Raw genomic sequence first — 24,112 nt, forward strand, 5'->3', positions numbered from 1 at the left:
AATGGATTTGTGACAACCTTAATGCTGACAATTTGGGGGGGTTGTACAATCCTTCTGTGCTTATTATTTACTATAAAAATTTGTTGCATTTTTCCAGTGAGGGGTATGACCTGATTTTTGCCAAATTAGAAAGAAAACCAAGGCAATTCATGTATGGTTCCCACTCCCATCTGAAGATGATTCCCTACCATGATATTTTTCAATTGTCCAGTTCTTAAATCATCTTGATTTTTCTCTACCCACTTTCACATGCGTTAAGCAACAAGATTACCTCTCAAAGTGAGATCTGGTTGGTAAAATACCATCTGGATATTTTTTTCCTACTAACAAATGGAGACTATTGATCTGAGGTCCGTGAGGAACAACAAACATAGTCTCTTGATATTTGCCTGCAGAATCATTTGTCATTGCAAAGTTGGACTTTGGAAATTCGTCCTGAGTTAGCCCTGAGACTTGCAAAGAACTTTTAGATTATCATCTTTAGAATCAGTTTATCTGTATTAAACCAAGTCCTGATATGTCCAGAGGTATAAAGCTAACTGTTTGTTACTAAATACTGAATATACTAAACATATTTATGAGTAAGAAACTTTTGTTATTGGTTTATGTGATTCTGAGGAGGACTTTCAATTTCAAGTGTTACATGTCTGCAGATAGACATAGAATGTTTTTTCTATTACTTATTAGTATTTTTACAGCAATAATTAACTCATATTGATAGCATTAACTTAATGTCAAAGAAAATAAAGATCCCCAAACAAAACAAAAAAATGTATTTTAGGAATATTCACCATAATTTTTAAGTTATATTTTTCACAAACATCTTAAGAAACTAAGATCTAAAAAGTTGCCATTTATATTTTTTCCACCAGTTTGAGTTATATAAAAAAAGACTTAATCAATCTATAATCTAAATACTTTTACTGCCTTTCTATATGTTACTAAGATGTGCTAAGGATGTTGACTAAAAAACTAAAAAGCAATAATAAAATAATTTTAAATATTTACTGCTTTGTGTTTCTTTCCTTTCATAACCATGTAACTATCTAGTGTAGTTAGGCTCAGGAAACCTTAAGTGGAAAGGTACAAATATCAGTTCACAATCTGTTTTTACTCTATAATAATAATCCACTGCTAACATTTAGGGAAGTGACTTCTCAAATATTTTCTGAATTTTTTATGTGTGTTTATGATAGCTTAAAGCAGGTTAACAGTCCCTAGGCTACCACAGAGGAGGAGACAGAAGAAGGCAAGCTAAAACAGCTACATTCATCAACTCTTTACAATGGTGTGTCCTCCAGTGTCCCAGTCAATGATCCCACAGTTTCATACCATACTTCTTTACAAAACCTAAAGAAATTAATGAAAATTCACTCCGATATTAAGGGGACCTATATTTAAGAATAATCATCAAAGGTTAGTGGATTAAACAGACAGGTCTTACACCTTGTACCTTCTTTTCCCTCTTTCCCTTCTCCTCTCAGAGGCACAAACTGTGATTGTACAGCAACAGCTACATCATCTGGAGACTTTGAAAAATCTGAATATCCTACAGGAGCATGTCAGAAAAGACATCCTACAAGTGAAAAGTGACTTGTATTTCATTAACACTACAAGCTATACTCAGCTGTAGGCTGGGAAAATACTAGTGACTTTTGGACAAGGAAAAATTGTTTTTATGTTTTAAGGGGTGATTATGTTTATAAGGGTAATGGTTGAAAGATGAGCACTACTACGTAGTGGTATGCATACATAAGTGTTTCACGGGATCACAGGAATTTAGCCAGCGATGTGCTGAAGTCTTGTCAATCAGTCATTTTTCTGAGGGTTTACAATTTTCCCAATGAAGAGGACAGTGTGGGTGAATTTATCCAGAATCACCAGGAGAAAGGGCCTGTTGAATCTGACTCGAGGCGGACGAGGAAAATCACCAGATCTCCAGGTAACCTCCTTCACTGTGACCCCTGTTGCTTCAGTGCCATTCTCATGAACATTCAGCACAGCTTTGTGAATCACCTGCAAGGAACAAAGCAAAAGAGCCTCCAGCTGACAACCCAGCCAGAAGAGAGCAGTCTGCCACCCTCTTCACTCTTGGCAAAGGGAACCCTGCCTGGAGCGAGATCCAGCAGCAGCCTCTGGGAAGGTCATCACCAGTTGCTCCCCTTCCCACTGCAGTGCCAACAGCCATCACTGCATGTGCAGAGAGTAACCCTCAAACTGCGGGCAGCCAAGGAGCAGTCAAGATGACTGATGGCAAGAAACTCTGGAAGGAAAGAAACCTGGTAATTTAGCCTAGACTCAATTTTGTCTTTGGCAGCTTCATGTATTATTGTGAATTTACCCTGTCATCTAGCTGAAAAAAATAACTTTTTGAGAACACTAGAAGGAGAGGAATAACAGCCTTTTGCCCTCTGTAGGAGGAATTAGAGGAAATTTTACCAAAGCTAATGTGCTACATTTAGATAATTTTGTTTGGTAGCCAAAAGAACATTTAATTATATGTATGTCTTCTTCCTCATCCTGGAACCATGCATTTCTTGTACCTCTTGTACTCATGTTTGGCTCCAGGTTTATGGATGATAGGGCTTGCTTTGCCTCCAGACTGGCAGCTGATGATGATTGAGTGATGCTTCAGAGAGACTGAGATAAGCTTTTCATGGAATATTAACATCAGGTTCCTCAGAACAGACAAATATTGTGGTTGCTTTCACATGCTTACTTACTTTTGAAACCTTCAGTCCAGGCTCCTCAGTAATTCCAGACAGATCAGCTTGGTCAGTGAACAGATCGATCATACCCATTTGTTTGACTATCCTTTTCACATCATAGGTACCAGATATAGAAAATTTTGGAATGTGCAGATGTATTTTTCTGTAACAAACAACACAAACAAGGACAAATTGTCATCTAGGTAACAATCCTCAATGCTTCAGTAGACTGACACTTCACATTTGTTTTTCTAACTGTAAATAGTCTTCTCTCAGGGTCCAGATATCATTTACGATCAGGTTAGCTACTTAATGTGGAGGGTTGGAACAGAATGAGGCTATTAACCCCTGCCTCCCCAGTGGGGTTCAAGGAGTGAGGGGGAAGACATAGCTATGCCAACTCAATGACAGACAGAGCTATTACTGCCAAATAGGAGTGTTTTTTCAAAAGATCATATCTAGCTACCCTAAGGCTGTTCAAATATATGGCAGGCCTGGGCCACCACAGAAATAGCTGCAGTAATGGTGAATTAGTCTGCTTTTACTTACAATGCCCACAACACACTAACATACAACAGGTTCTCTATCATAGTTTCCCAATGCTTGTATGAAACAAGCTTCTGTTAACTTCATCGTGTTGCTAAGTAACTTTTGGTTGAACCAGGAACTTAACCCAAGATGGATCCCAAGTTCAATACCCTATTTTTTCACTAGTCATAGCTCTTTTTCATTTTCCAACTAAGAAGAGGGAACTCCTCACAGAGGAACAGTAAGTGTATAGAGTTTAGTAGAATAACCTGGCCTTTATAGTTTTGTCTTGGTGAGATAAACACTACTAATCTGTGGCATGGTCACCTCTTACCTTAACAAAGAAATCTTACCTGTCTTGGAGGAACTTTTCCCATTTAGATACAGTCTTTTTCAAGAGAGCATCTTCCACCTGCTTCATCTTCCCTTCGTCAGGCAAAACAAATAATGCCGCAACATCTCCTTTGTAAGATATCTGAACCAGCCAACAGGACAGCTCTTCATCAAAGTAATTTCTGTAGTGACCCTTTCGATACATCATGTCAACTTTTACAGATGTTTTCTGATCCACAAAAAAATCCTCCTGTCTTGTATATAATGTACTGAAGGGTTTCTCCCAATGAGCTTATAACAAAAAGAAAATTTATTCAGTGGAATACAAAGAGGAATGGTCACAGTGAATATAACAGGATCCAGTTCCACAGCCTTCCTTCAATTAGAGCAATTTTTTTTTCATGCTACTGCATCCTCAGATGTTATAGCGTTGTATTTTTTTTTAAGTGCTTAGAGACAATTACAGACAGATAATACTGAAAGCGCTGTCTTTCACTAGAGCATGAGTCTGTGATCACATTAAAGAATTTACAAAACTCAAGAAAGATATTTGTATTAAAAATTCACTAAACCAGGTGAGGACACATTTTTACTGTCAACAAATATACATGGGTTTATAGCAATACTTTCAAGGTACTGAACATGATTTCCTCAATTTAAAATATTTAAACTCCAGTTTCTTTCTTTTAAGTTTTCATTCCCTGCAATAAGCATTAAATATCTAAGCTACAACCTTTGCACCCTTTGATATTTCTTACCTCTAAAGAAGACATAGTTAACGAGAACCATTGCAGTGAGAGGATCAAGATTTTCCACTAGCTTAACAATTTTCCCATTTGTCTTTTCCTCAATATAACTGTTGATCTGATTCTCAGCGCCAGCAGAGTTGTTAAAGTCAGAAGAAAAGACTTCAGATTCATAAAAGCGTTTGACGTCATCCAAGAACTTCTGTACTGGTTTTAGAGTCTCTTCTATAAAAAGGGCATTTCCCAGGCTCAGCTGGAACTCACTGTCTGAACGGTTCAGCATGTGGAGGAGTTGGCAAAAATTGTCATGTATTTCCAGCTCCTGAGTCTTTTTCAGGTTAAAGGCAAGCCCTTCCAGAATCTGCGTCAGTGTCACTGAATTGGCACCGAGTGCCAGCATTGCAAAGGAAGCAGAGATGCTTATGGGTGAAAAGAAAATATTTTGATCCATTGCTTCGGATGCGACCAGCTTGTAAAATGAAAATGCAAAGTCAGTATTGCTGAAAATTAGTTTGACAAATGTTTTGTTCTTAACTGGATAAGCTCCTTCCCACTGAGAACTATGTCCTGGATAATATGTCCCTTTAGCATCATCCTGCTTACTGCGGTAGCGAGGGCGCTGATAACACTGGGCAACAGTATACAAAGCAGCCAGCAATAAACACAAGGAGAAGGTGGGCTTCATTTTCCTTTTAGCTGTTTCTGGAAAAGAAATAGACATACAAAATATGGCATGGAAATTAATCTGTTCATGCTGCAGTAAAGTAAAATGACGGTCTCAGAACATACTTTGTTTTCCAAAGTCCCACACACTTATAATTCACATTCCTGATGCATGTCAGTGTGTCCTAGAAAGAATATGACTGCTAATACACTATTTACATAGCCTAGTTCTCTCTCAAAAGAGGTAATTTTAAACTTCTAAAAGTTTATTAAATTTAATGTTAGCATATTAACAGTCCTAGGCTAAGACTGATTTTTTTAAAAATTTGCAAATAACTGGAAGCTTATGACATTTTCCCCAGAGTAACTGGTAGGAGTTGGTTTTGTACTCAGTACTGCAGGACGGTTACTGCAGCCCTGTTAGCCTTCCTCAATTCATCAAATAATTAGAAAATGAAATCTGTGTCAAACAAAAATGTGACAAACATAGATCATACTGTCTAGAATGAAAATTTCAAAATACTCTTACAGTTTCCTCAAAGATGAAACACTAGATCAATGTGGTAAGAAATTCTATAGGCATCTGTATTGTTTCCACACCAAATTTTTATTTAATTATGTGAAGTGTCTTCTTCACTATCTGTTCTTTCTGGCCTTTGAAATGTTTTGACTTTTCCATAACAGTTATATCCCCTTCTTTAGATGTACAAAGGTGCCCTTCCCAGGCAACAATGTAACTCCCCAAAATAAAATGTCCAAATAATCCAAGGGAAAACTAGAAGGGTACTTACATTGCTACGAAAAAGATCTTGATGCATCCATCTAGTCTTGTCTGCTCCTTCTTCTCTTCAGTGCCATTGAACAGCATTACGCAGAGCACCCCCATTAATCATTAATTAGTTCAAACAAAAATTGCCACTGAGGATGCCCAACAAGCAGTAATGACATGGATATTTTGGACAATTTGTCCAAACCAAACACATGCCAACAGTGCTGGGTGAGGGGACTACGGACAAGAGGGAACAGAGCAAGAACTGTATCTCCTGTTGCTTCCATGCTTGGGGATTGACAGGAGAAGCCTGCTGTTGTGGGTGTCTGGCAGGAGAGCCACAGCCATACCCTTCGTGGCTGCAGCTGAAAGCTGTGAAGACCACTCCTTGCCTGGGTCCAGCTGAGCCAGCACAGGTCACAAGGGAGTGCACTGTCCCTGCCAGAGTGTCCACTCCACTTCATCCTGGGAACTGTAACCTCTCTGTCAGGATTTCAAAACAGGGTTTGGATTTAGAAAGCCCTTTTGCTTCACTGTATACCTCAGTCACAACCTTTGACACCTTGTTTAATGGTTTCAGGGCTTTTCTTATGGAGGGCAGACTGGTGATTGGCGAATGGTCTCTAGGTTTCTAACAAGAATAACATGTGACATTACTAGTCTAGTAAGACATTTACAGTCAATACAGTTGTTTACTCATTGTTGTTGGTCTTCACCTGTGGCTGAGTATTTGGGGAATTGGTGTTTTCCCTTGGCTTTTTAGAAAATATACAACAAAACAACTACTGCTAAGAAACAGTATTTTTGATGGCTCCAGAGACTGACTGCAAAGGGAAACGTGGTCAGTGAATACCTTATTTCCTTGGGTTAGTATCAAATGCAACTGAAATGGACATCAGGAGGACCCAAAACAGGCCAATTCACCTTTCATCCAGAAGGTCTTAAAAAAGACGTGCTGGCATCACTGGATGATATTCAGGGTTGAATATAATATATGGACAAATCACAGAATATGGACAAATCACAGAAGGAGAAACTAAGGAAGGAAATGAACTTTTTAAACCGATACGTACTCTCCTCCATTGAGTAGGATGGTTTTGGTGTTCCACTTAGCACTTATAGTGTCATTCCCATCAGGAAGATGTAATATATGCAATATGCATTCCATTTATTCCACATTACCAGCAATCCAAAATGTTGATGGCCACCATCAGATTTTGAAGTGAGGTTAAGATCCATAATCCACAAATCACTGAACCATTGCCCAGTAATTATAACTCGATTATGAACTGTCAAAGTAGCTAGCAATGCATGTGGTCACTGGCCTATTATAGCTTACAAAACAGTGAATAAGATTTACAAGATGGAAAACAGGAACTTGAGTATTTCCAGTTTAGCAAGGTCTGCAAACATACCAATAATCCTTAATCTTCATTAACAGAGATCAACTTGTTTATTAGCAGTGAGGCAGAAAGTACATAAATGAAGGGATGGCCTGAAGGATGACTCCTTTTTGACTGGAGAGGCATGCAACACCCCACACTTGCAATGAAATGCTGTAGTATCTCTTCTCTTTAAAGAATAACAAAAGATGTACACAACCTCTGCTGGGAATACAAGTTCTTTCTACTTTGTTCATTAGTCCTTGTTATTTTCATCGTTTTATCAGCCTCAGGGATTCTGGAAGCAGTTCCATTTCAAGATACCTTCTGCTGCTATCTAAAACCACATAAAACAAGAAAAATTTATATTGTTTGCAATAGCAAAAACATATTTTTTAAGGTCTATAGCTTTGAGAGCATCATGGAACTATGATTTACAGATTGACTATATCATGGGATAGCAATTCAGTGATGCCATATTGCCCAGCAAATAGCTTGTAAATACATTGAAAGGATTTAATTTTCCAGGTTCCACCTAATTCCTTCCTTATTCTCCAAGACAGACAACACTTATTCTTTTCTGTTTTCTGGGGTTTCTTGCCATTATAGCTTTAAATTTTATTTCATTTTCTTACATAATATTCCACCTGGCTAAGATATTGGGGAGAATAAAAAAAAAATTAAAATAAATTAAATTAACTAATTATAAATTACAACATGCCAAGAAGATGGAGGGTACCTTCTCAGCAATGTTAAACTGTTGGGTTTTAATAATGACAACTCTTCCAAATATTCCTAGAATTATGCCAATTAACCATGTCGACAACAAGTTCCATCACAACAGTAAGTTGGGAAGACAAACGTTATCATTCCAAACATTCTTCCCTCTTCTTCTTCCTTCAGATTTACATGCTGAGCACAATGGTATGAAATATATAGCATGAAGTGATATGAAATATGATTTGCAATATTCATTGGATCACTTGGAGTCATCTGTTCCAGCTGTGTCCCCTCCCAACTCCTTGGGCACCCCCAGCCCACTCACTGGCAGGATGGGGTGAGAAGGAGACAAGGCCTTGGCTCTGTGTAAGTTCTGCTCAGCAAGAACTAAAACATCTCTGTATTATCAACACTGTTTTCAACACAAATCCAAAACATAGCCCCATTCCAGCTGCTATGAAGAAAATTAACTGTATTCCAGACAAAACTTAGAAGATGCTTCTCATTTTCCATTAACTCTAGACTCCAATTTAACTTGCGTTTGTCCATCATGGAACCCAGAAATGCTCATCCTTTCATGAAGGTTTTGCTTCATTTCTTTTCAAGAAATTAATTCCTCATGTAAAATCTTGATAATTTAATTTTAAATATAAAAGTTGAAGTAAAGTGAACACAAGATATATTGTAAACCAAAAGGATTTTATTTTGTGGATGTGGGCTGCTCATGTGTTTGCATTGTTACTTACTGCTGAACCGTATGCAGGAGAATGGCATCTGGCAAATGTGCTTATCAAATGCAAACTTCAAAAGGAATACAGTGTAATTATGAAGATACTTTGTAGAAGACATAAATACACACGCACACACCCACACTCCCTCCCCCACCTGTAAGTACCCACGGTATTGGAAAAAGATCAACTAGTATGGTGTGTTGATCTAACAATACGTGCATAAGCCTGGCAGACAGGAAACTTGGGTTGCCCTCTGAGGACAACTCAAGTAGAAGAAGAAACACAGGCCCTAGGAGTTGTTTTTTAGTATGATAACTGATTGCACAAGATGTGGAATTGTTAATAATTCTAGTCATATGAGCAGTGTGTGAATGGTTCCGCTGAAGATAATCATTTAATCATTATCTTTGCTAAATCAGAACCTGTGGCAATAATAATTAATGCTTAGTGATTTGAATTGGAAAAAAAAAAGGGAAGAAATGCTATCTCAAATTAATTGTGGTATTTTGATAACAACAGTAACCTCAAAACATTTTTAACCGCTTTGAAGGGTTGCAAATTTGCAGATTTTGTATGCAATTGTTTTGAACCATTTTTTTACTAAAGGCTAGTAAAATGAGGATTTTTTTTCCATTCTGATATGTAGTAATGTAAAATAGCATATTCTATTCTGATATTAGATTCTCTGAAAGAGTTAATGTCTCTCAACCTTAGCGTTTACAGTCTAATCAATTTAGTTCTTTGACTTACTTTAAATATACTATTTTTTTCATTTCATTTACACCTGATAGTTATTCTCAGGTGTAAAATATTTTTACATCACTTAATATCAAACTGAAAAAAAATTCAAATTGCACTTGTTCCTCACACACAGAGAGCCCTTTCTGTGGAGAGTGCCGATGTAATGGAAGGACATAACACATTGCTTTCTGCAGCCTGTAATAGGGATTTTCTCATTTATCCTTCTGTTATTATAGGACCACATGTGGATGGTCCAGAGATTTAGACTGTGGCATGATGATTTGCTATTGATTTTCTCTTTTTTCTATCCCAGTAATTTTTAATATTTAATTTGACTCCTTCCCCACTACTGAGCTGATCTGTATACCTACTACCCGCCATGACACCAAACCCTCACTTCTGTGTGACAGCAGTCAGTTCAAGTGCAGCATTTCACCAAACCTGCAGCTAAAACTTAACAAGAAAATCGAAGGTCCTACCAACAGAGTAATAACAAGCCAGAAAGCTGCTGTTCTTCCTGGTTTCAAAATGAGATAGAATTTGTCATGTCCATTCCTTTATTTTAACAGGAGATGGTGGCACAGGGCTCCTTTTCCTGTAATCCCCAGAACTCAAGGCTCCATGCTTAACAGTTCTACCTGCAGAAAATGGTGTAGGAGAATCACACTAAAAGCTTGGCTTATTGCAAGAATCTTACCACTCATAACTGGTATATTGAAATAATAGCATTTTACTAGCAGAATTTGCCCTATGGACCTTTTTCTCTTGGTGTAAAAGAACCCTTTCTATGCAAACAACATTTTGAGTGACAATTTCACCAGAGAATAAAAGTTCTCATTTTGAAATTAGGTTGCCTACCAGAGAAATCCCTTGGCATTACTAAATAAATTTAAATTGATGCCTTTTATTCTTTATTTCTGTGACATAGATGTGGTCAACTGAGCACTAAGAAAATGCCTTCTGTAGATATTTTGGAATTATACTTGAAGTTTTTTGCTTCCAAAGCCAGATAGAAAGAATTAGGTCTAAATTTTGCAAGGTGTTATCATTTTCTACTGTTTGATAGATTAATATTTTTGGCCTCAGTGAAGAAGTAGAAGGACGATCAACTAGCTGAGTGAATATATTCAATAAAAGTAAATTTATTATATGATTCCATTGCTCATATCCATTTTCTTAAACAAGTCTTTGACACTGTGAGATTTTAGAATGTAAGATTTTGAGGATTCTGAGAGGTCAGTGAGATGGTTTAATGCAGCAATTCTCTTCCCTGTTTCAATGGAGGCAAAAGAAGAGACTGTGTGGTTGCCCTTAGCCTCTACAGATCATAATCTGGCAGGTCAGCACAATTCCATTTCCATCAATGACTTGCATTAACATGCCTCCACAGGACACTTTGGGATCTAGGCTGTACCTACATGAGCTTTCTCTCATGATTGCTGCACCATCTTTCACAATCTGACAATCTAGAAGTGTACAGAAGTATTAGAGCATATTTGCTTCTGTTTGATGCCTCTCTTTGGTCTCTCTTGACACAACTGTGAATGTCAGGGCTATGAAACACAGCACAATGACAGGCATGGGCATGAGGTAGTAATCTCTGCCCAGGGCAACTGAGACAGAAAATGCCTTAGAATTTCACCCACAGGATTTACCCAAGGGACACAGCTCAGACTTGAAAGATAGAGGAACAGAAAATAAATTCTAGTATCTGTCCCTTGAAGATGTAAGTTATGGTGTGGTTTTTCTAATGGCTAGAGAATCTGCATCTGTGAGAAGAGCAAACCTAACAGTATTCATATTCATTAGGACTTTTCATTACATCTTTCATCTCCTCTGTGCACAGATATTTTCTCCTGCTCTGAAGTTGCTCCCTGGCTGCAACCAAAGTTCTTATGATGACTAGAACATTTAGGTTGGACTCAATGATCTTGGAGTTCTTTTCCAACCTGATTCTGTGATTGTTTTGTCTTATTCTATGTTGTTTTTTCCTTTCAAACATTTTTCTTGATCAGAGCATCTTCCATATAGTCTGTTTTTTCTGCATGAAACATGGTAAACAATATAGTAACTTTTCCTCAGTAAGATAGTTGCCCAAGTCAGACAAAGTCTTCTTCAGACATTCCATATGAGCATCATATTGCTGTTAAGAGTTTTCCAACCTCAAATGATATGTTCTTGTTTAGTTATGTAATAAGAATTTTGTTTCTAGATGGCTTATGGAAAAGAAACTGAATGCAATACGCATAAGAGAAACAAAGGCTCATTTGCATAAATAAGATTAAAATTCATCTCTGGGGGTGGGATTGAACTGAAAAGGCACTTTCATGATAGAAATTCTTTTTTTCAAGAAGCCAGCAAAGTCATTTACAGCAGCATCAGTGTTTAGCTGACTTTGTGTAACCAGGATATTAATCATAATCAATGACATCTACGTGAAATGGATGAATGATAGTTTTCTTTAAAACTGTTAGTCTGAGGAAAGCACAATTACCAAATTATTTAAAAATGGATTCAGTGTTATATCTGGGACTGGGAACTTAATGAAGGATACTTCCAGATCAGTCTTTGCTGGCTAACAGTTTAAAGGCAATGAATGATATTATAAATATGCTCAGTTTAAATCTAATGAAAACAGCCCCATGCTGCTTTCATGGGGTAAGAGCAGATGTGCAGTATCCAACAAGGAATGCTGTACGGATGGGTGAGATATGGAGGGTGTGTTACAGGACTCAGAGATACATAGCCCATGGCAGTCTTCCCTCATGCTCCTTTCCCTCTTGATAATTTGCACTTGCTCTAACTTCCACCACAGTGCATATTTAGAGATTTCAGTGAAATATCTGCATTTTAGAATGTTTGTGTTTCTCTTGCTCTTTTTCTCTGCTTGGAAATTCTAGTGCCTCTCTGTTTTGGGGGCAAGAATTGAATGCTGGATTAGGGATTAACACTGCTATGAGGGGTTTTTTTGTACCACTAAAAGCTGCCAAGACTCATGTCAAAGATAAGCAGCTGGGTTGTGAGGCACTGAGACTGCCTTGTATCAGCCTACGGGTACTCCCAGTTCCCAGAATACACATCCAAAAACCAACCTGCCTGGGAACTATCACAATCATCTGATTCTTAAGAGCTTAGTGATTCTCTGCCTGAAATGAGTGTGAGTAAAGAGAAAAAGCCTGCACCTTTTGTTGTGCTGAATCTACTGACACAATCAGAATAGGGTTGACTTACATCTAGGTGAAGTCCTATTTCGTTAAAGTAGTAGCAGCGATCAAGGGCTGAGCAGATGACAGAGCTGTGGGGAGAGGACTGCTATGCCCATTCAATGGTAAGTTCTTCAGATACCAAGGCTGAGACTCAAATTGCATAGCCAGGAATAAGAAAAGAAAGTCCAAAGTACTGGTAGCAGCTGAAAAACAGGGCTTATGTGAACAACTGGTTCTTCAATAACTATTCAAATGCTTTATGCCTTTTGGCATTAAGTCAGCTCCTCTCCTTACTGATGAAAGGTAAAATGCATTGAACACATACTACATTAGCCCTGCCATCCTACTGCTTCATGTTTTGTAACAACATTCTACTTGGACTCTGTCACAGGGCAAAGCAAACAGAGAATTGCTGACAGAAGTTATCCCATCATCAAGAGTCCCAGTGGACCACAAACAAGGTCAGATAGAACAAACTTACAGTCTCCCACATGGCTCATAGGCTGCCAGGAGAAGCCTGTCCCTCAGATCTGCTGGGGCACAGCTAGGCTGCCTTTCAGGGACCCCGGCTAACAGATCTGTTTTCATTCACAGAGCTAATCAGCTGAGATATGCTCTGTTTAGGTAAGTCTTTTTCCTCATAGCTTCACATAAGCATGTCAGGTCAGGGCTAAAAGACCCACAGCAGGTCATTTCTCTTGGATGTTTATGGTAGGGGGTCATATGCTTCACTGTAAGCTTTATTATCCCCTTCTGCTGACTGTCACTGCAGAAAGTAAAGTGGATTACACTTTTAGGTTATAAAAATGGTCTAGCTCTCTTTCAGGGCTTAGTTTGGATCCTGCTGCCCCATAGGTTGAAAAATGCATGAGTGAGAATTGTAGGGAAATATTGAAGAATGTTAATAAAATCACCTACAGATGAATGAGAGAAGCCATAAAATACATGTGTTTGCCACAGATAGAATGAATACACAGTCCATAAATGAAAATTAAACCATTTATGTCTACCACAATCCTTCCTTTCCTTCTCTACCATTAAGAATTCTAGTAGCATGAAGAGGAACTTTCCCTATAACATAAAGACACACAACAGCTAAACAGACAATTAATACAAGGCAGACTAAGACAGATTTCTTGGAATTAGGACAAAATACCCTATTCTCCTTACAAAAACTTTGCAGAATTGTCCAGTTCCTAAAGAATATCATTAGAACAATGCTGAGAGTAACATCAGTGTCAGTCCAGGCTCTATAGATCTCTATACTGTGAACTATAGGGATTTTTCTGGTTTCGGTGTATGTATAACACAAGACTAACTAGTTTCCTGTTCCCTCAATATCCCTCCCTTCAAGAGAGATTTGGTGTGATCCCTCTTCCCACCACAGGTCCCTGCTACAACTCAGGCCAACCTGCTGGTCTGGAGTATGAAGTTGTCAACTGGAGGACAACTGTGGTAATGCCCCAGATTGTGATAGATAACTCCCAAACCAGCATTCAAAGGTGTCTCATTTGATACTTTTGCCAGGAGCAGTCACTTTCCACAGTCCAGTGTGGAAACTCCCAATGCAGCTGTTGTCCTGCTGTTCCTTGCCTCTGCTCTCAAAAGTAAAGCCTGAGAGGTAGATGGGGCATGAAGTTGCTCCATGTGTTATTTCCTAAAGCCTTTGCTCTGTCCTAGCAACCATGGGTTTTTTAACTTCTTTCCCTTTAGCAGCAGGCCAAGAACCTGTTTTTCTGCCACTGCACCCTGATAAAAATCTCATTACTCAGATAAAAATCTCCCCATCCTACCTTCTAGTCAGTTCTGGTGCACAGATTTGTTGGGATGGGATCTCGTGGGAACTGCTCCCAGCGCTTGTTGAGTTTGTATGGCCATCGCAGGAGCAGGCTGCCTCACACCACAGCAAGTTATCATTGATCTCAACTCTGTAAAAGCCGCTGTTTTGCACAGAGGTATGGTCTCTCCCAGTCCGCTGAGCGATGGTATCTCATCCCAGGAGAAGCAATAGCTCAGGGCTTCCACTGAATTCTTGGAACGTGGTGCAAACGGATTCATACACAGCAGCAATCTCCAAGTCTCCCTCAGCCAGAAACATAGTCCTCCGTACATGAAACCCATGCTCCAAGCACTGATGGGCCTCAGTAAAGCACCTTTATGTAGGGTGGACCAAGTTTGGGAGAACAGGTCAGAAGGCCAGAGATGTGGGGGGAGAGCTTTGATTAGGGGTTTGCATTGCCTTTGCAGTGCTCAAAGCACATTGCCAGGATCACTGTGGAAATGAGCAAGTACATTCGGAAACATCACCTTCCTAGAGACAGGGACTCAACTCCACTTGCAAAAAATGTATCCAGGATCAATATGCAATGGCATGAGTTAAAGCAGTGCAGTGAGAGAGCCGCTGTCGAAGTCAGCCTCTCCTTGAGGCAGCAGCTGTGTGATAAATGGTTTGTTATAGAGTTTAGCCCCAGTACTCCACTGCAGTAAGAGTGGTGATCTACAGACCCACAACAGAAAGGAAGTGTTCATGTATTTCTTGAAAACAGGTTTTACCCAAATAGGCACATAAAAAGAGAATGTAAAGAATCTCAATTTCCACATGAGAAAAGTTTTACTCCTCTAACAGATGTTAAAACATATTTTATAGACATAAAACATATTTTACAGACATCCTGATATGTTAATAAGAATGACTGAGGGCTTCTGTTGATTTTAAAAGCTTTAAAGAATGATAGCAAGAGACTGGAGTAATTCCTTAAGTGATGGATTTAAATTGCAATGCTTAGTTTATTTATCAGCCATAACAATAATTCATGAATGACATTTGTCACAGGACAATTCTTTGACAGTTTATGCTATGCCTAATGTCACTGTCTCAAAGTTTTTTGCTGACCTTGTGGACTGCAAAGAGACACATTGAGAGTTACAGCAGAATAAGTCTATTGTTTCAGGGATTTTTCTCTTTTTTTTTTTTGTCAATGATTTCTTAAGAGCTCCTAGGCAAAGAGTTGGAACATATGAGAAAGAATAGGTTGATTGAGGATAAACAGCCTAGGCAGCAAAGAGCAATGTAAAGAAGAAAAGACTCTGTAGGGACCAGCTCAGGTGAATACTGGTCATCATCATGTGCTGGAGAAGACGTAGTAGCATTACAAGACTTGTTACCTATTGGGATAAAGGTTTTGGTGAGTAGCAAAACTCCTTAGCAGAGAGAATTCACTTTGAAAAATAACAACATACTTTAAAAAAGTTATCTTTCAAGGAAAATTTGGAAAACATATTAATAACTTCAATTGTGTTTTGACCCTGGCTAGATGCCAAGTGCCCACCAAAGCCACTCTATCACTTCCTTCCTCAAGTGGACAGGAGAGAGAAAATATAATGAAAGTTTAATGAGTTGAAATAAGGAAAGGGAGAGATTACTGTCAAAGGCAAAACAGACTTGTGTTGGATTCCAAATTTTTGGATATGAGAAAAAGAAGACTACTAGGTTTAAACAAAAGCCTTGGGCTGACAGAGACTGGGAAAAAACCTCCATTTAGAGTCCAGACAAGGATCTATTGATGTCACGGGTTTGGAATGTCCTGCCCAAGCCCGGAGAAACCATGCCCTGATCTCATCATACCTGTGCAGAAAAACTTTTGTGTTTTATCTCTCCCTTTGTGTTATCTGCTCCCCCCATGTAATCCCCCTAAGATAAGATGGGTTTTCCCCTATGATCTAAGTGCTAAGACCCAAAAGTTGGTAATTTAGGATTTCCCCTTTACCTCATCCCTATAAAGTCCCTAATTGTAATAGTTCTGGCCCCTGATGAATATGTAAACCCCCCATTGAATATGTAGACCCTAAAGCCTTTGAGTAAGAACTTGTAAGTCCAATAAAGCATTCCAGCTTCTTGCCTCCGCTGGGATCGTCTTAGCGTTATTGACCTCTGCAGACTTCACTTGGGGAAATTAAATTAATTTATTAGCAATCAAAAACACAGCAGGATAATGAGAAGTAAAACAAATCTTAAAAACACCTTCCCCCTACCCATCCCTTCTGCCCAGGCACTACCTTCTCCCCCACAGCAGTGCAAGGAGACAGGGAACGGGAGTTATGATCAGTTCATCACATGCTGTTTCTGCTGCTGCTCCCTCCTCAGGGAGTCCTACCCCTGTTCCAGTATGGGGTCCCTCCCATAGGTAATAGTCCTCCACAAGCTTCTCCAGTGTGAGTCCTTTCCATGGACTACAGTTCTTCATGAATTGCTACAGGATGGGTCCCTTCCATGGGGTGCAGTCCTTCAGGAACAGGCTGTTCCATCCTAGGTCCCCCACAGGGTCACAAGTCCTGCCAGGAAACCTGCTCTAGCATGAGTTCCTCTCTCCATGGATTGACAGATCCTGCCAGGAACCTGCTCCAGTGTGGGTTTCCCATGTATCGCAGTCTCCTTTGGACATCCACCTCCTACACAGACTGCAGATGGATCGCTGCATCCCTCCAGGGGTTGCACAGGCACAGCTGCCTCACCAAGTTTTTCACCATGGGCTGCAGGGGAATCTCTGCTCTGGCACCTGGATCACCTCCTCCCTCTCATTCTGCACTGACCTGGGTGTCTGCAGGGCTGTTTCTTTCTCTTATTCTCACTCTGCTCTTCTCTGGCTGCAATTACTTCTGCAAAATAGCTTTTTTTCCCTTCTTAAATATGTTATTATGGAAGCATTACTATCATCTCTGATGGGCTCGGCATCGGCCAGTGCCAGCTCTGTCCTGGAGCCGGCTGGCCTTGGCTCTGTTGGACGTGAGGGAAGCTTCTACCAGCTTCTCAGAGGAGCCACTCCTGTAGCCCCACCTGCTACCAAAACCTTGCCATGCAAACCCACTATAATTACTCAACTGGGGAAAATGTGACATTTAAAAAGCGTTACTTGATGAGATTTTTTTAATAATTTTTTCTTATTAATTTGACGAGGAATTCCTCATTTACTTCTGAATATCCCTCAATCAGAGAGTAGTTAGTAGCACTAACTAGCCCATGAATGCGAACACTGTACCCATTACAACTCGTGCCCAACACCAATATGCCAAATAACTCGGCAATTACTTTTTAGTAGGATCAACAATTTTCCCCATGAAAAGTGTAGTGCCAGTTAGCTTGTCAGAGATCAAAATAAGGAAGGGCTTGTTGAATTTGATGGTAACAGAAGGATACAGAAGTCTGGTAGAGATTACAGCAGTGGCTCCTGCAGCTTCAGATCCAGCCTCATCAACTTCCAGCAGGGCCTTGTGAATTGCCTGCAGAGAAAAAAAGAAAACACTGTGGTTTATATATGGGACAGGAAGAAGGAGGTAAAATAATTCTCTTCTTATGGAATATTTAGGAGAAGAAAGGAGTGATAAATCCAGTGGATGAAAATTTATTTTATGGTAAATCTCCAGCGGTCTGAAACACGAGTGTTTTTTATGTCAGGACTGAAGAAGGAGAGCCAAAAATAAACAGGGACACACTGTAAGTACATTCTCACTAGTGCTGAGTAGAGAGAAATAATAACAGCACATGCACAAACTAGTTTATTTTCTTAGATGGTTAGGACTTCCAATAGGAACACTTTCTCTTATTCCAAGGTTAATGAAACACTGCTATTTAAATGCTAATACAGGGCTAGTATTTGGCATCTTTAACATTAAATCATAGCTTAAACTGACATAGCGAAATTTTGCTTCTGCAAACTGGAAATCTCCTGGAAACTTTGAGAATATTAAAAAATTAGGTACTAATCAACACAAAGATCATAATATACTCCTCATTTAGAGTTTGACACAATATCATATAAAATATTATATTCCAGTGCCAAGAAATCATTTAAAGTTGTTCAACTTTTCCATGTACTTAATATCCAGCCTTTTAATAGCAATATTAAAGTAATACAAAAGTGATCCAGAAGATTCTTTCTGTAGAAAAGCAAAATTACTAAGCAAGCCCCTGCGTTTCGTTGTGAGTTTTACTTATAACTTCAACAATAAAAGGAAGGGAAGAAAGTCTTTAAAAACCCTAGACACAATTGATCGAAACAACCAACCACCACCCCATCACTAGCACTTACTTGTGAAACCTGGAGATCATGGCTGCCACTAATTCCAGACAGATCAGCATTACCTGAGAACACTTCAGTAATGCCCATTTTCTCAAACAGTTTTTTAACATCGTAAGACCCACTAATAGAAAACTTCGGTAACTGCAGATTTAATCTCCTGTTGATCAAAGAAAACAAAACAACAGTGAGGCATTCCAGGCCTGTTTCAGCCAGCAGGATGGATAGTAAGCAATTCAGCGACACTTGAAAGAATTCTTTTGATTGCAGACTTGTTTGATGGTAGCATTTGTATTCCTTGAGCAATCTTGGCATCCAGAGAGATGCCCCATCTTCTTGTTTCTACATTCTCCATTTGATTTTTGTGAAAAGAAACAAATTTCTTCATTGCTACTCATTCATCGCAATGCCACATACAGACACCTAGCAGAGTTTTTTGGCTAGAGAGTTACAGAGAATAAGCAGACTGATTGTGGAAAGCCTAAAATAAGGGAAAAGGAGGAAAAATATATCATGACAAAATTCATGGTGAAGAAAATGAATTGTGTTGGCACCATGAAAGAGGAGGTACGGTAGTCAAAAGGCAGCCAAGCAAGTCTTGAGGCAATTGTTACAATGCTGTGACCCCTTCTGTCTGGTCAGAGAGCCTGCAGTTTCTTAGCAGTTATGCTCTTCTCTGACTCACTTGGGGAATTGCTTATTTATGAAATCAGGACATTATACCCAGCAGGAGATGATCCGAACTTAGCACTTCCTTTTAAAAATAGTGAATTGTTCTCAAATATAGTAATCCATCTACCTAGAGTTACCTGGGCATAAGTTTGTTATTCCATTTACAAAGAGTTTCCTTGGAGAGAGCATCTTCCACTTGCTTCATCTTTCCATCATCAGGCAGAATGAGCAACGCTCGTGCAGTGCCCTGGTAAGGCAGCTCTATCACCTCACAGGAGAGATCCTGGTCGTAGTAACTGTTAGTGATACTGTCATGCTGCATCATGTTGACTCTAACAGATGCATTTGTGTTCACAAAAAAATCATCCTCATATGTACGCAAAGGATCAAAAGACTTTTCCCAGGCAGCTAATGGGGGAAAAGATAAGATATTGCACTCAAATGTGATAATCATAAGAAATGGCTCTTCTAAATTAGACCAACTTAAATGTAGGACAATGGAGGGCTATTTATGGGAGAATATGATCACTGAATAATTTCAACCTCCTGCATAACACACAATAAAGCAATTTTAGCTGTGCAGTAAGCCCAGCATAGTAAGTGTAAGTAAGTCCTGTCTTGCTGAAAAACAACAAAAGGCTGATGAGGACCAATTGAGAGTCCTTCTACTGTAGCCATATGTAATGCCTTTTATGCCGTTTAAATACAATGACTTAAACATTCAGCCACAGGACCTTCTTCTCATACCTTTTCTATTAGGCTATGCCCCTACAAAAGCTGACTGTACTCAACCTGGTGAGGAATTCATCAGCAGAATAAAGGGTCTTAACATTTGCTCAAGCCTCCAGAGACACAGGCCCTCAAAATGCTCTACCCCAAATCTTCATACAATGCATCTAGTGGATCTACCATAGAACTGGGGACCCTATGCGAGAGTATCAGTCCACCAAGTTTGACTGGCATGTACAGTCAGCATAGAGATCTTGGAAACATCTTTAGTCATTGTGCTCTCAGACCAGTGCGACTATGTGCAGTGGATCCCTGTCTATGAGAGGTCCACTAGAGAGGGACTTCTCTGTCTACAGCTTTCAGGCAAACTGGGTCATGATTAAGAAATCAGTATTTCTCAACAATCAGATACCCTGCTCTTGGCCAGGTCTAACCTCTACTTTGAAGGTTCTGCACAATTTAGTTCTTTCCTAAATAGTCACTCTGGTAACAAATCATCAGGAGTTCCCTAAAATTTTTATTTTGCATCAAAACCATCTATTGGAATATTATGTTAAATATCTTACCTTTAAAATAAATGTAGTTAGTTAGAACTAGTACAGTACTTGGTTCAAGATGACCAACTAATTCAGGAATTTTCCCCTTGGTTTTCTCCTCTATATATTTATTGATTTGCTTCTTAGTTTCTTCTGGTTTATGGAAATCGCTATAAAAAAAATCTGCATCATAAAATTGTTTGATATTTTGTAAAAATGACTCCTGTGGTTCATACCCAGTAGCTGTAAAAATGGCATTTCCTATATTTAATGTGATATTAGCATCAGCACAGTTCAGTATGGATAAAACTTTGTGAAAACTGTCATGTATTTCATGTATGCGAGCCTCAGTCAGATTGTCAAAGCCCAGTCCTCCAAAAATCTGAGACAGGGTGGTTGACTTAGCACCAACAGCCAGCATGGCAAATGCAGTGGAGATGCTCATGGGAGAAAAGAAAACGTTTTCATCAGCTTCCTTTGATATAGCCTGCTTGTAAAATCTAAATACAAAATCTGCATAGTTTGAGCCTTGCTTGTCACAGTTATGTGTTAATAAATTTTCAGTTCCGTCTTGCAGATTAGTATTGTTGACTTCATGGCAAATATCTTCATGGCGACAATGGGTTACAGCACAAAGAACAGCAAGGAGTAAACACAGGCACAGGATACACTTCATCTTCTTTTGAAATTATTCTGTCACAAAATAAACAGTCATTAAATGAGCAGATGGTAATGATGTGCTTGGTAGTAAGGAATAATAAATAGTTTATTATCATAAATATTATGTAGTGCAACTGTAAATATCTAATATACACATGATATTTAAAGTTCTCATGGGTACAACGTCAACTTTAATTAATAAATTCAACCAAGTTGTAGATTAAAATGTCAGCATAATAAAACCATCATATTTCATTGTAACTGGCCTGAAAAGGCAATACTTTTCTTCATTATAATACATTGGCTATGAAAACATAGAGCTAAAGTTCACAATAATCTCAATTAACAATTACATTATTTTCCTATGATCATTGTCTCCCATAGGGTACATCTAAACAAACAAGTTACCATGAGGGAAGAGAGGGTGGGGGTTTCAAAGACATCAAATACTCCACAGCATCTGCCCAAAAGCAATTTGATAAATGTAAGGAAATGTGAGACATCTCGCTACTCACTGGAAGTGGGGTAAATTCCCTCACCTCCACCAAGGCAGCAGCACAGAGGCAGACAGCTATCACAGACTATTTCGTGCTTGTTAAATTCACACCTCTGTTTACCTCATGGCCCTGTTTACTTACTCACATGGCCAGTCATTGGCCACAGCTGGTGGTGGAAGAAAAGCATGAACTTCAACGCAAAATTCAAGGCAAAAGCCTGGAGCATCCTGTGACATGACAGCAGAGCACGCAGAAATGGGCACAAAGACATGTGGGAAGCAGCAGGTTTGCATCAGAAAATGAGGTGCATGTTTGGAGTGAAGGAACCTTTCTTTTTTGGTGGCTGCAACAAGTGTTTGTAATTTGTTAAATGATGTTTTGCCCCTCACCAATGGGTTAACTTGCATGGGATATGGGAAAGACCTGGGTCCAAGAAGAAGAGGACCATTGATCCCATTTGGAAATCAAAAGACATAGATTAATTTCTTTGGAGATGACAAGTTTCTTTGTTATGCTTGTTCTCCTAATGCTGATGTAATATTCTTCATGTGAGTCCCTGCTCTCCACAGGAGCTGAGACAAGTCTCTGGTTTACTGAATTCAGTTCCCTGCTGTTCTGGAGGCATCTCATACAAACCCTCTTCAGAGCTGTAACAAGCTATCAATGAAAATAAGCTTTTTGTTCTTGTAGCTTCTGCATGAAAATATTTCTAGAACTTTTCTACTGTTATGGCTTCTCTTCTGGTTTCCAGCCAACGCAGCCTGTTTGTAGCCTTTTCTTCCAGGAACATATTTTCCCGTGTCCTGCCAAGGTAAAGTTGTCTTGGTCTTACATTCATTCCCAGATGTGAAAGATGATTGTATTTACTATCTAAACAACATTTAGATGGAGTTTCTGAGGGCAGCCCAAGTTCAAGGATTTTGTTTTATTTTTTTTATTGATGATCTTCCTTGTTTTTATAGCAAACGTATACACTAGCTGTGTGTTCTCATATTTGCTTAGATCTGAGTATGCTGAGTGTGCCTGAGAGAAGATAGGGTCCACTGCAGTGACCTGCAGTAAAAAGCGGTAACACTAAATTTGAATTTCCTTAAACCAAAAGATGGAATATGGCTCTAGATGGGAATATGATTCAGCTATTTGCAGCTCTTTTAAACAGAACTCTCCCTATTCTTTGCAGCCAAAAAAACCCCCCAAAACCAAAACCCAAAAAACCCTTATGTGGAAAAATGAAGTAATAATGTAGTACACAGGGTGTTCCAAAAATACTTGATGTTTAACATCTTGTAGGCTGTTTATCTCTAGGTATTTGAGATATTGCACACTCAGGTGAGAAGATAATTTTTATCTGTCCATGTTCACTTCCTGTGTCCATACAGAACTTAGCCTGAATTTCAAAGAATTTCTGAAGCAAAGAGTATGGTTTAGGGTTTTTTTTCTGCAGCAAGCTTATATTAGGCATGTCTCTGTTATAGCTTCTACTATAACAGATCAGTTAAAAAACTTTTCTTAGTATCAGTGCTCTCTGTAGAAATCTGAAAGAAATGCTTCTACCAGAAGCTGGAAAACACTGAATATTGTCATCAAGTTTTCCTCCCATACTTTTCCCTTTAGAGATGAAATCACATTAATTTCAACATTTTGAGATTAGAAAATTTCACACACAAATATTTTTGTTAACACTTCAAAGCTGAAGAAATTGGAAAGGCTTTACTCAATCTGGCAGTACTTTTTATGCAAATTGGAAATTCAGAAAATAATTCTCTTCCAGACCACATATTAGTTTGTCTATGGGAATAAAAGGGGCAATTAAATTTAAATTGTGGCCTTCCACCCGCCCCCTGTTACACTCACCCCTGTCTAATTAGAAAGCATGGCCTTAGCAATTCAATGATTGTTTTTTAAATTAAGTCACTGAAAGAATTTATAAATTGGACCTGGTTGTTCAGTCAATAGTGGGATTATACTAATTTTGAGTCACTGTGAAGACTGTTTCAACCTAAAAGGTGATTACATCAATATTCTGTTTTGACAACTACTTAATAAGTCCCCATGACTTCAAAGGTTATTTTAGTTTGATTTCAGGCTAAGCATATTCCCCCAGAACAGCAGGTCCCACTGGTCCCTTACATGTCTGCTTGATTAATCTTCCATTGCAACATCTGCACAGAACCAAATCACAAGCAGACAAATGAAATTAACCTAATATTAAAATTCAACCAACCACAGAAATCATTGTTTGCAAGTCTCCAAGAAAAGTGCGTGTGTAGTACTTACGAAACCAGAAGCCTCGTTGCATTCAGCTGACCATGTTGTTCCCCACACTGTTACTTATACTAGTACATCATCTTCTGCTTAATTAGTGCTGTTAAACATTAAACAGATCTGATAAAAATTAGAGCCAACCAAAAAAAAGG

At 38.9% G+C, this 24,112-nt stretch overlaps 2 protein-coding genes across 3 annotated transcripts; both read right to left on the reverse strand.

Moving 5' to 3' along the window:
• Positions 1 to 1,374: 1,374 nt before the first annotated feature.
• Positions 1,375 to 5,904, reverse strand: LOC135416201 (alpha-1-antitrypsin-like). The gene is made up of 5 exons (XM_064659058.1): positions 5,770 to 5,904; positions 4,328 to 5,017; positions 3,590 to 3,860; positions 2,724 to 2,871; positions 1,375 to 2,016 (listed from the first exon to the last, which is right to left on the reverse strand). The coding sequence occupies exons 2-5, from the start codon at positions 4,998 to 5,000 to the stop codon at positions 1,810 to 1,812; spliced, it is 1,299 nt and encodes a 432-aa protein (XP_064515128.1). The 5' UTR covers positions 5,001 to 5,017; positions 5,770 to 5,904; the 3' UTR covers positions 1,375 to 1,809.
• Positions 5,905 to 16,471: 10,567 nt separating this feature from the next.
• LOC135416203 (serine protease inhibitor 2.1-like) lies at positions 16,472 to 24,112 on the reverse strand. Of its 2 annotated transcripts, none has more exons than XM_064659061.1 (5): positions 23,973 to 24,112; positions 20,569 to 21,231; positions 19,411 to 19,681; positions 18,614 to 18,761; positions 16,472 to 17,804 (listed from the first exon to the last, which is right to left on the reverse strand). In XM_064659061.1, exons 2-5 carry the CDS (start codon positions 21,212 to 21,214, stop codon positions 17,610 to 17,612), a joined length of 1,260 nt encoding a protein of 419 aa, XP_064515131.1. In that variant the 5' UTR covers positions 21,215 to 21,231; positions 23,973 to 24,112; the 3' UTR covers positions 16,472 to 17,609. The 2 variants fall into 2 exon arrangements, with proteins under 2 accessions (XP_064515131.1, XP_064515133.1); XM_064659063.1 differs by lacking the exon at positions 23,973 to 24,112 and adding an exon at positions 21,837 to 22,498.

This window comes from Pseudopipra pipra, chromosome 6 (genome assembly GCF_036250125.1).
Source record: "Pseudopipra pipra isolate bDixPip1 chromosome 6, bDixPip1.hap1, whole genome shotgun sequence".
NCBI lineage: Eukaryota > Metazoa > Chordata > Aves > Passeriformes > Pipridae > Pseudopipra > Pseudopipra pipra.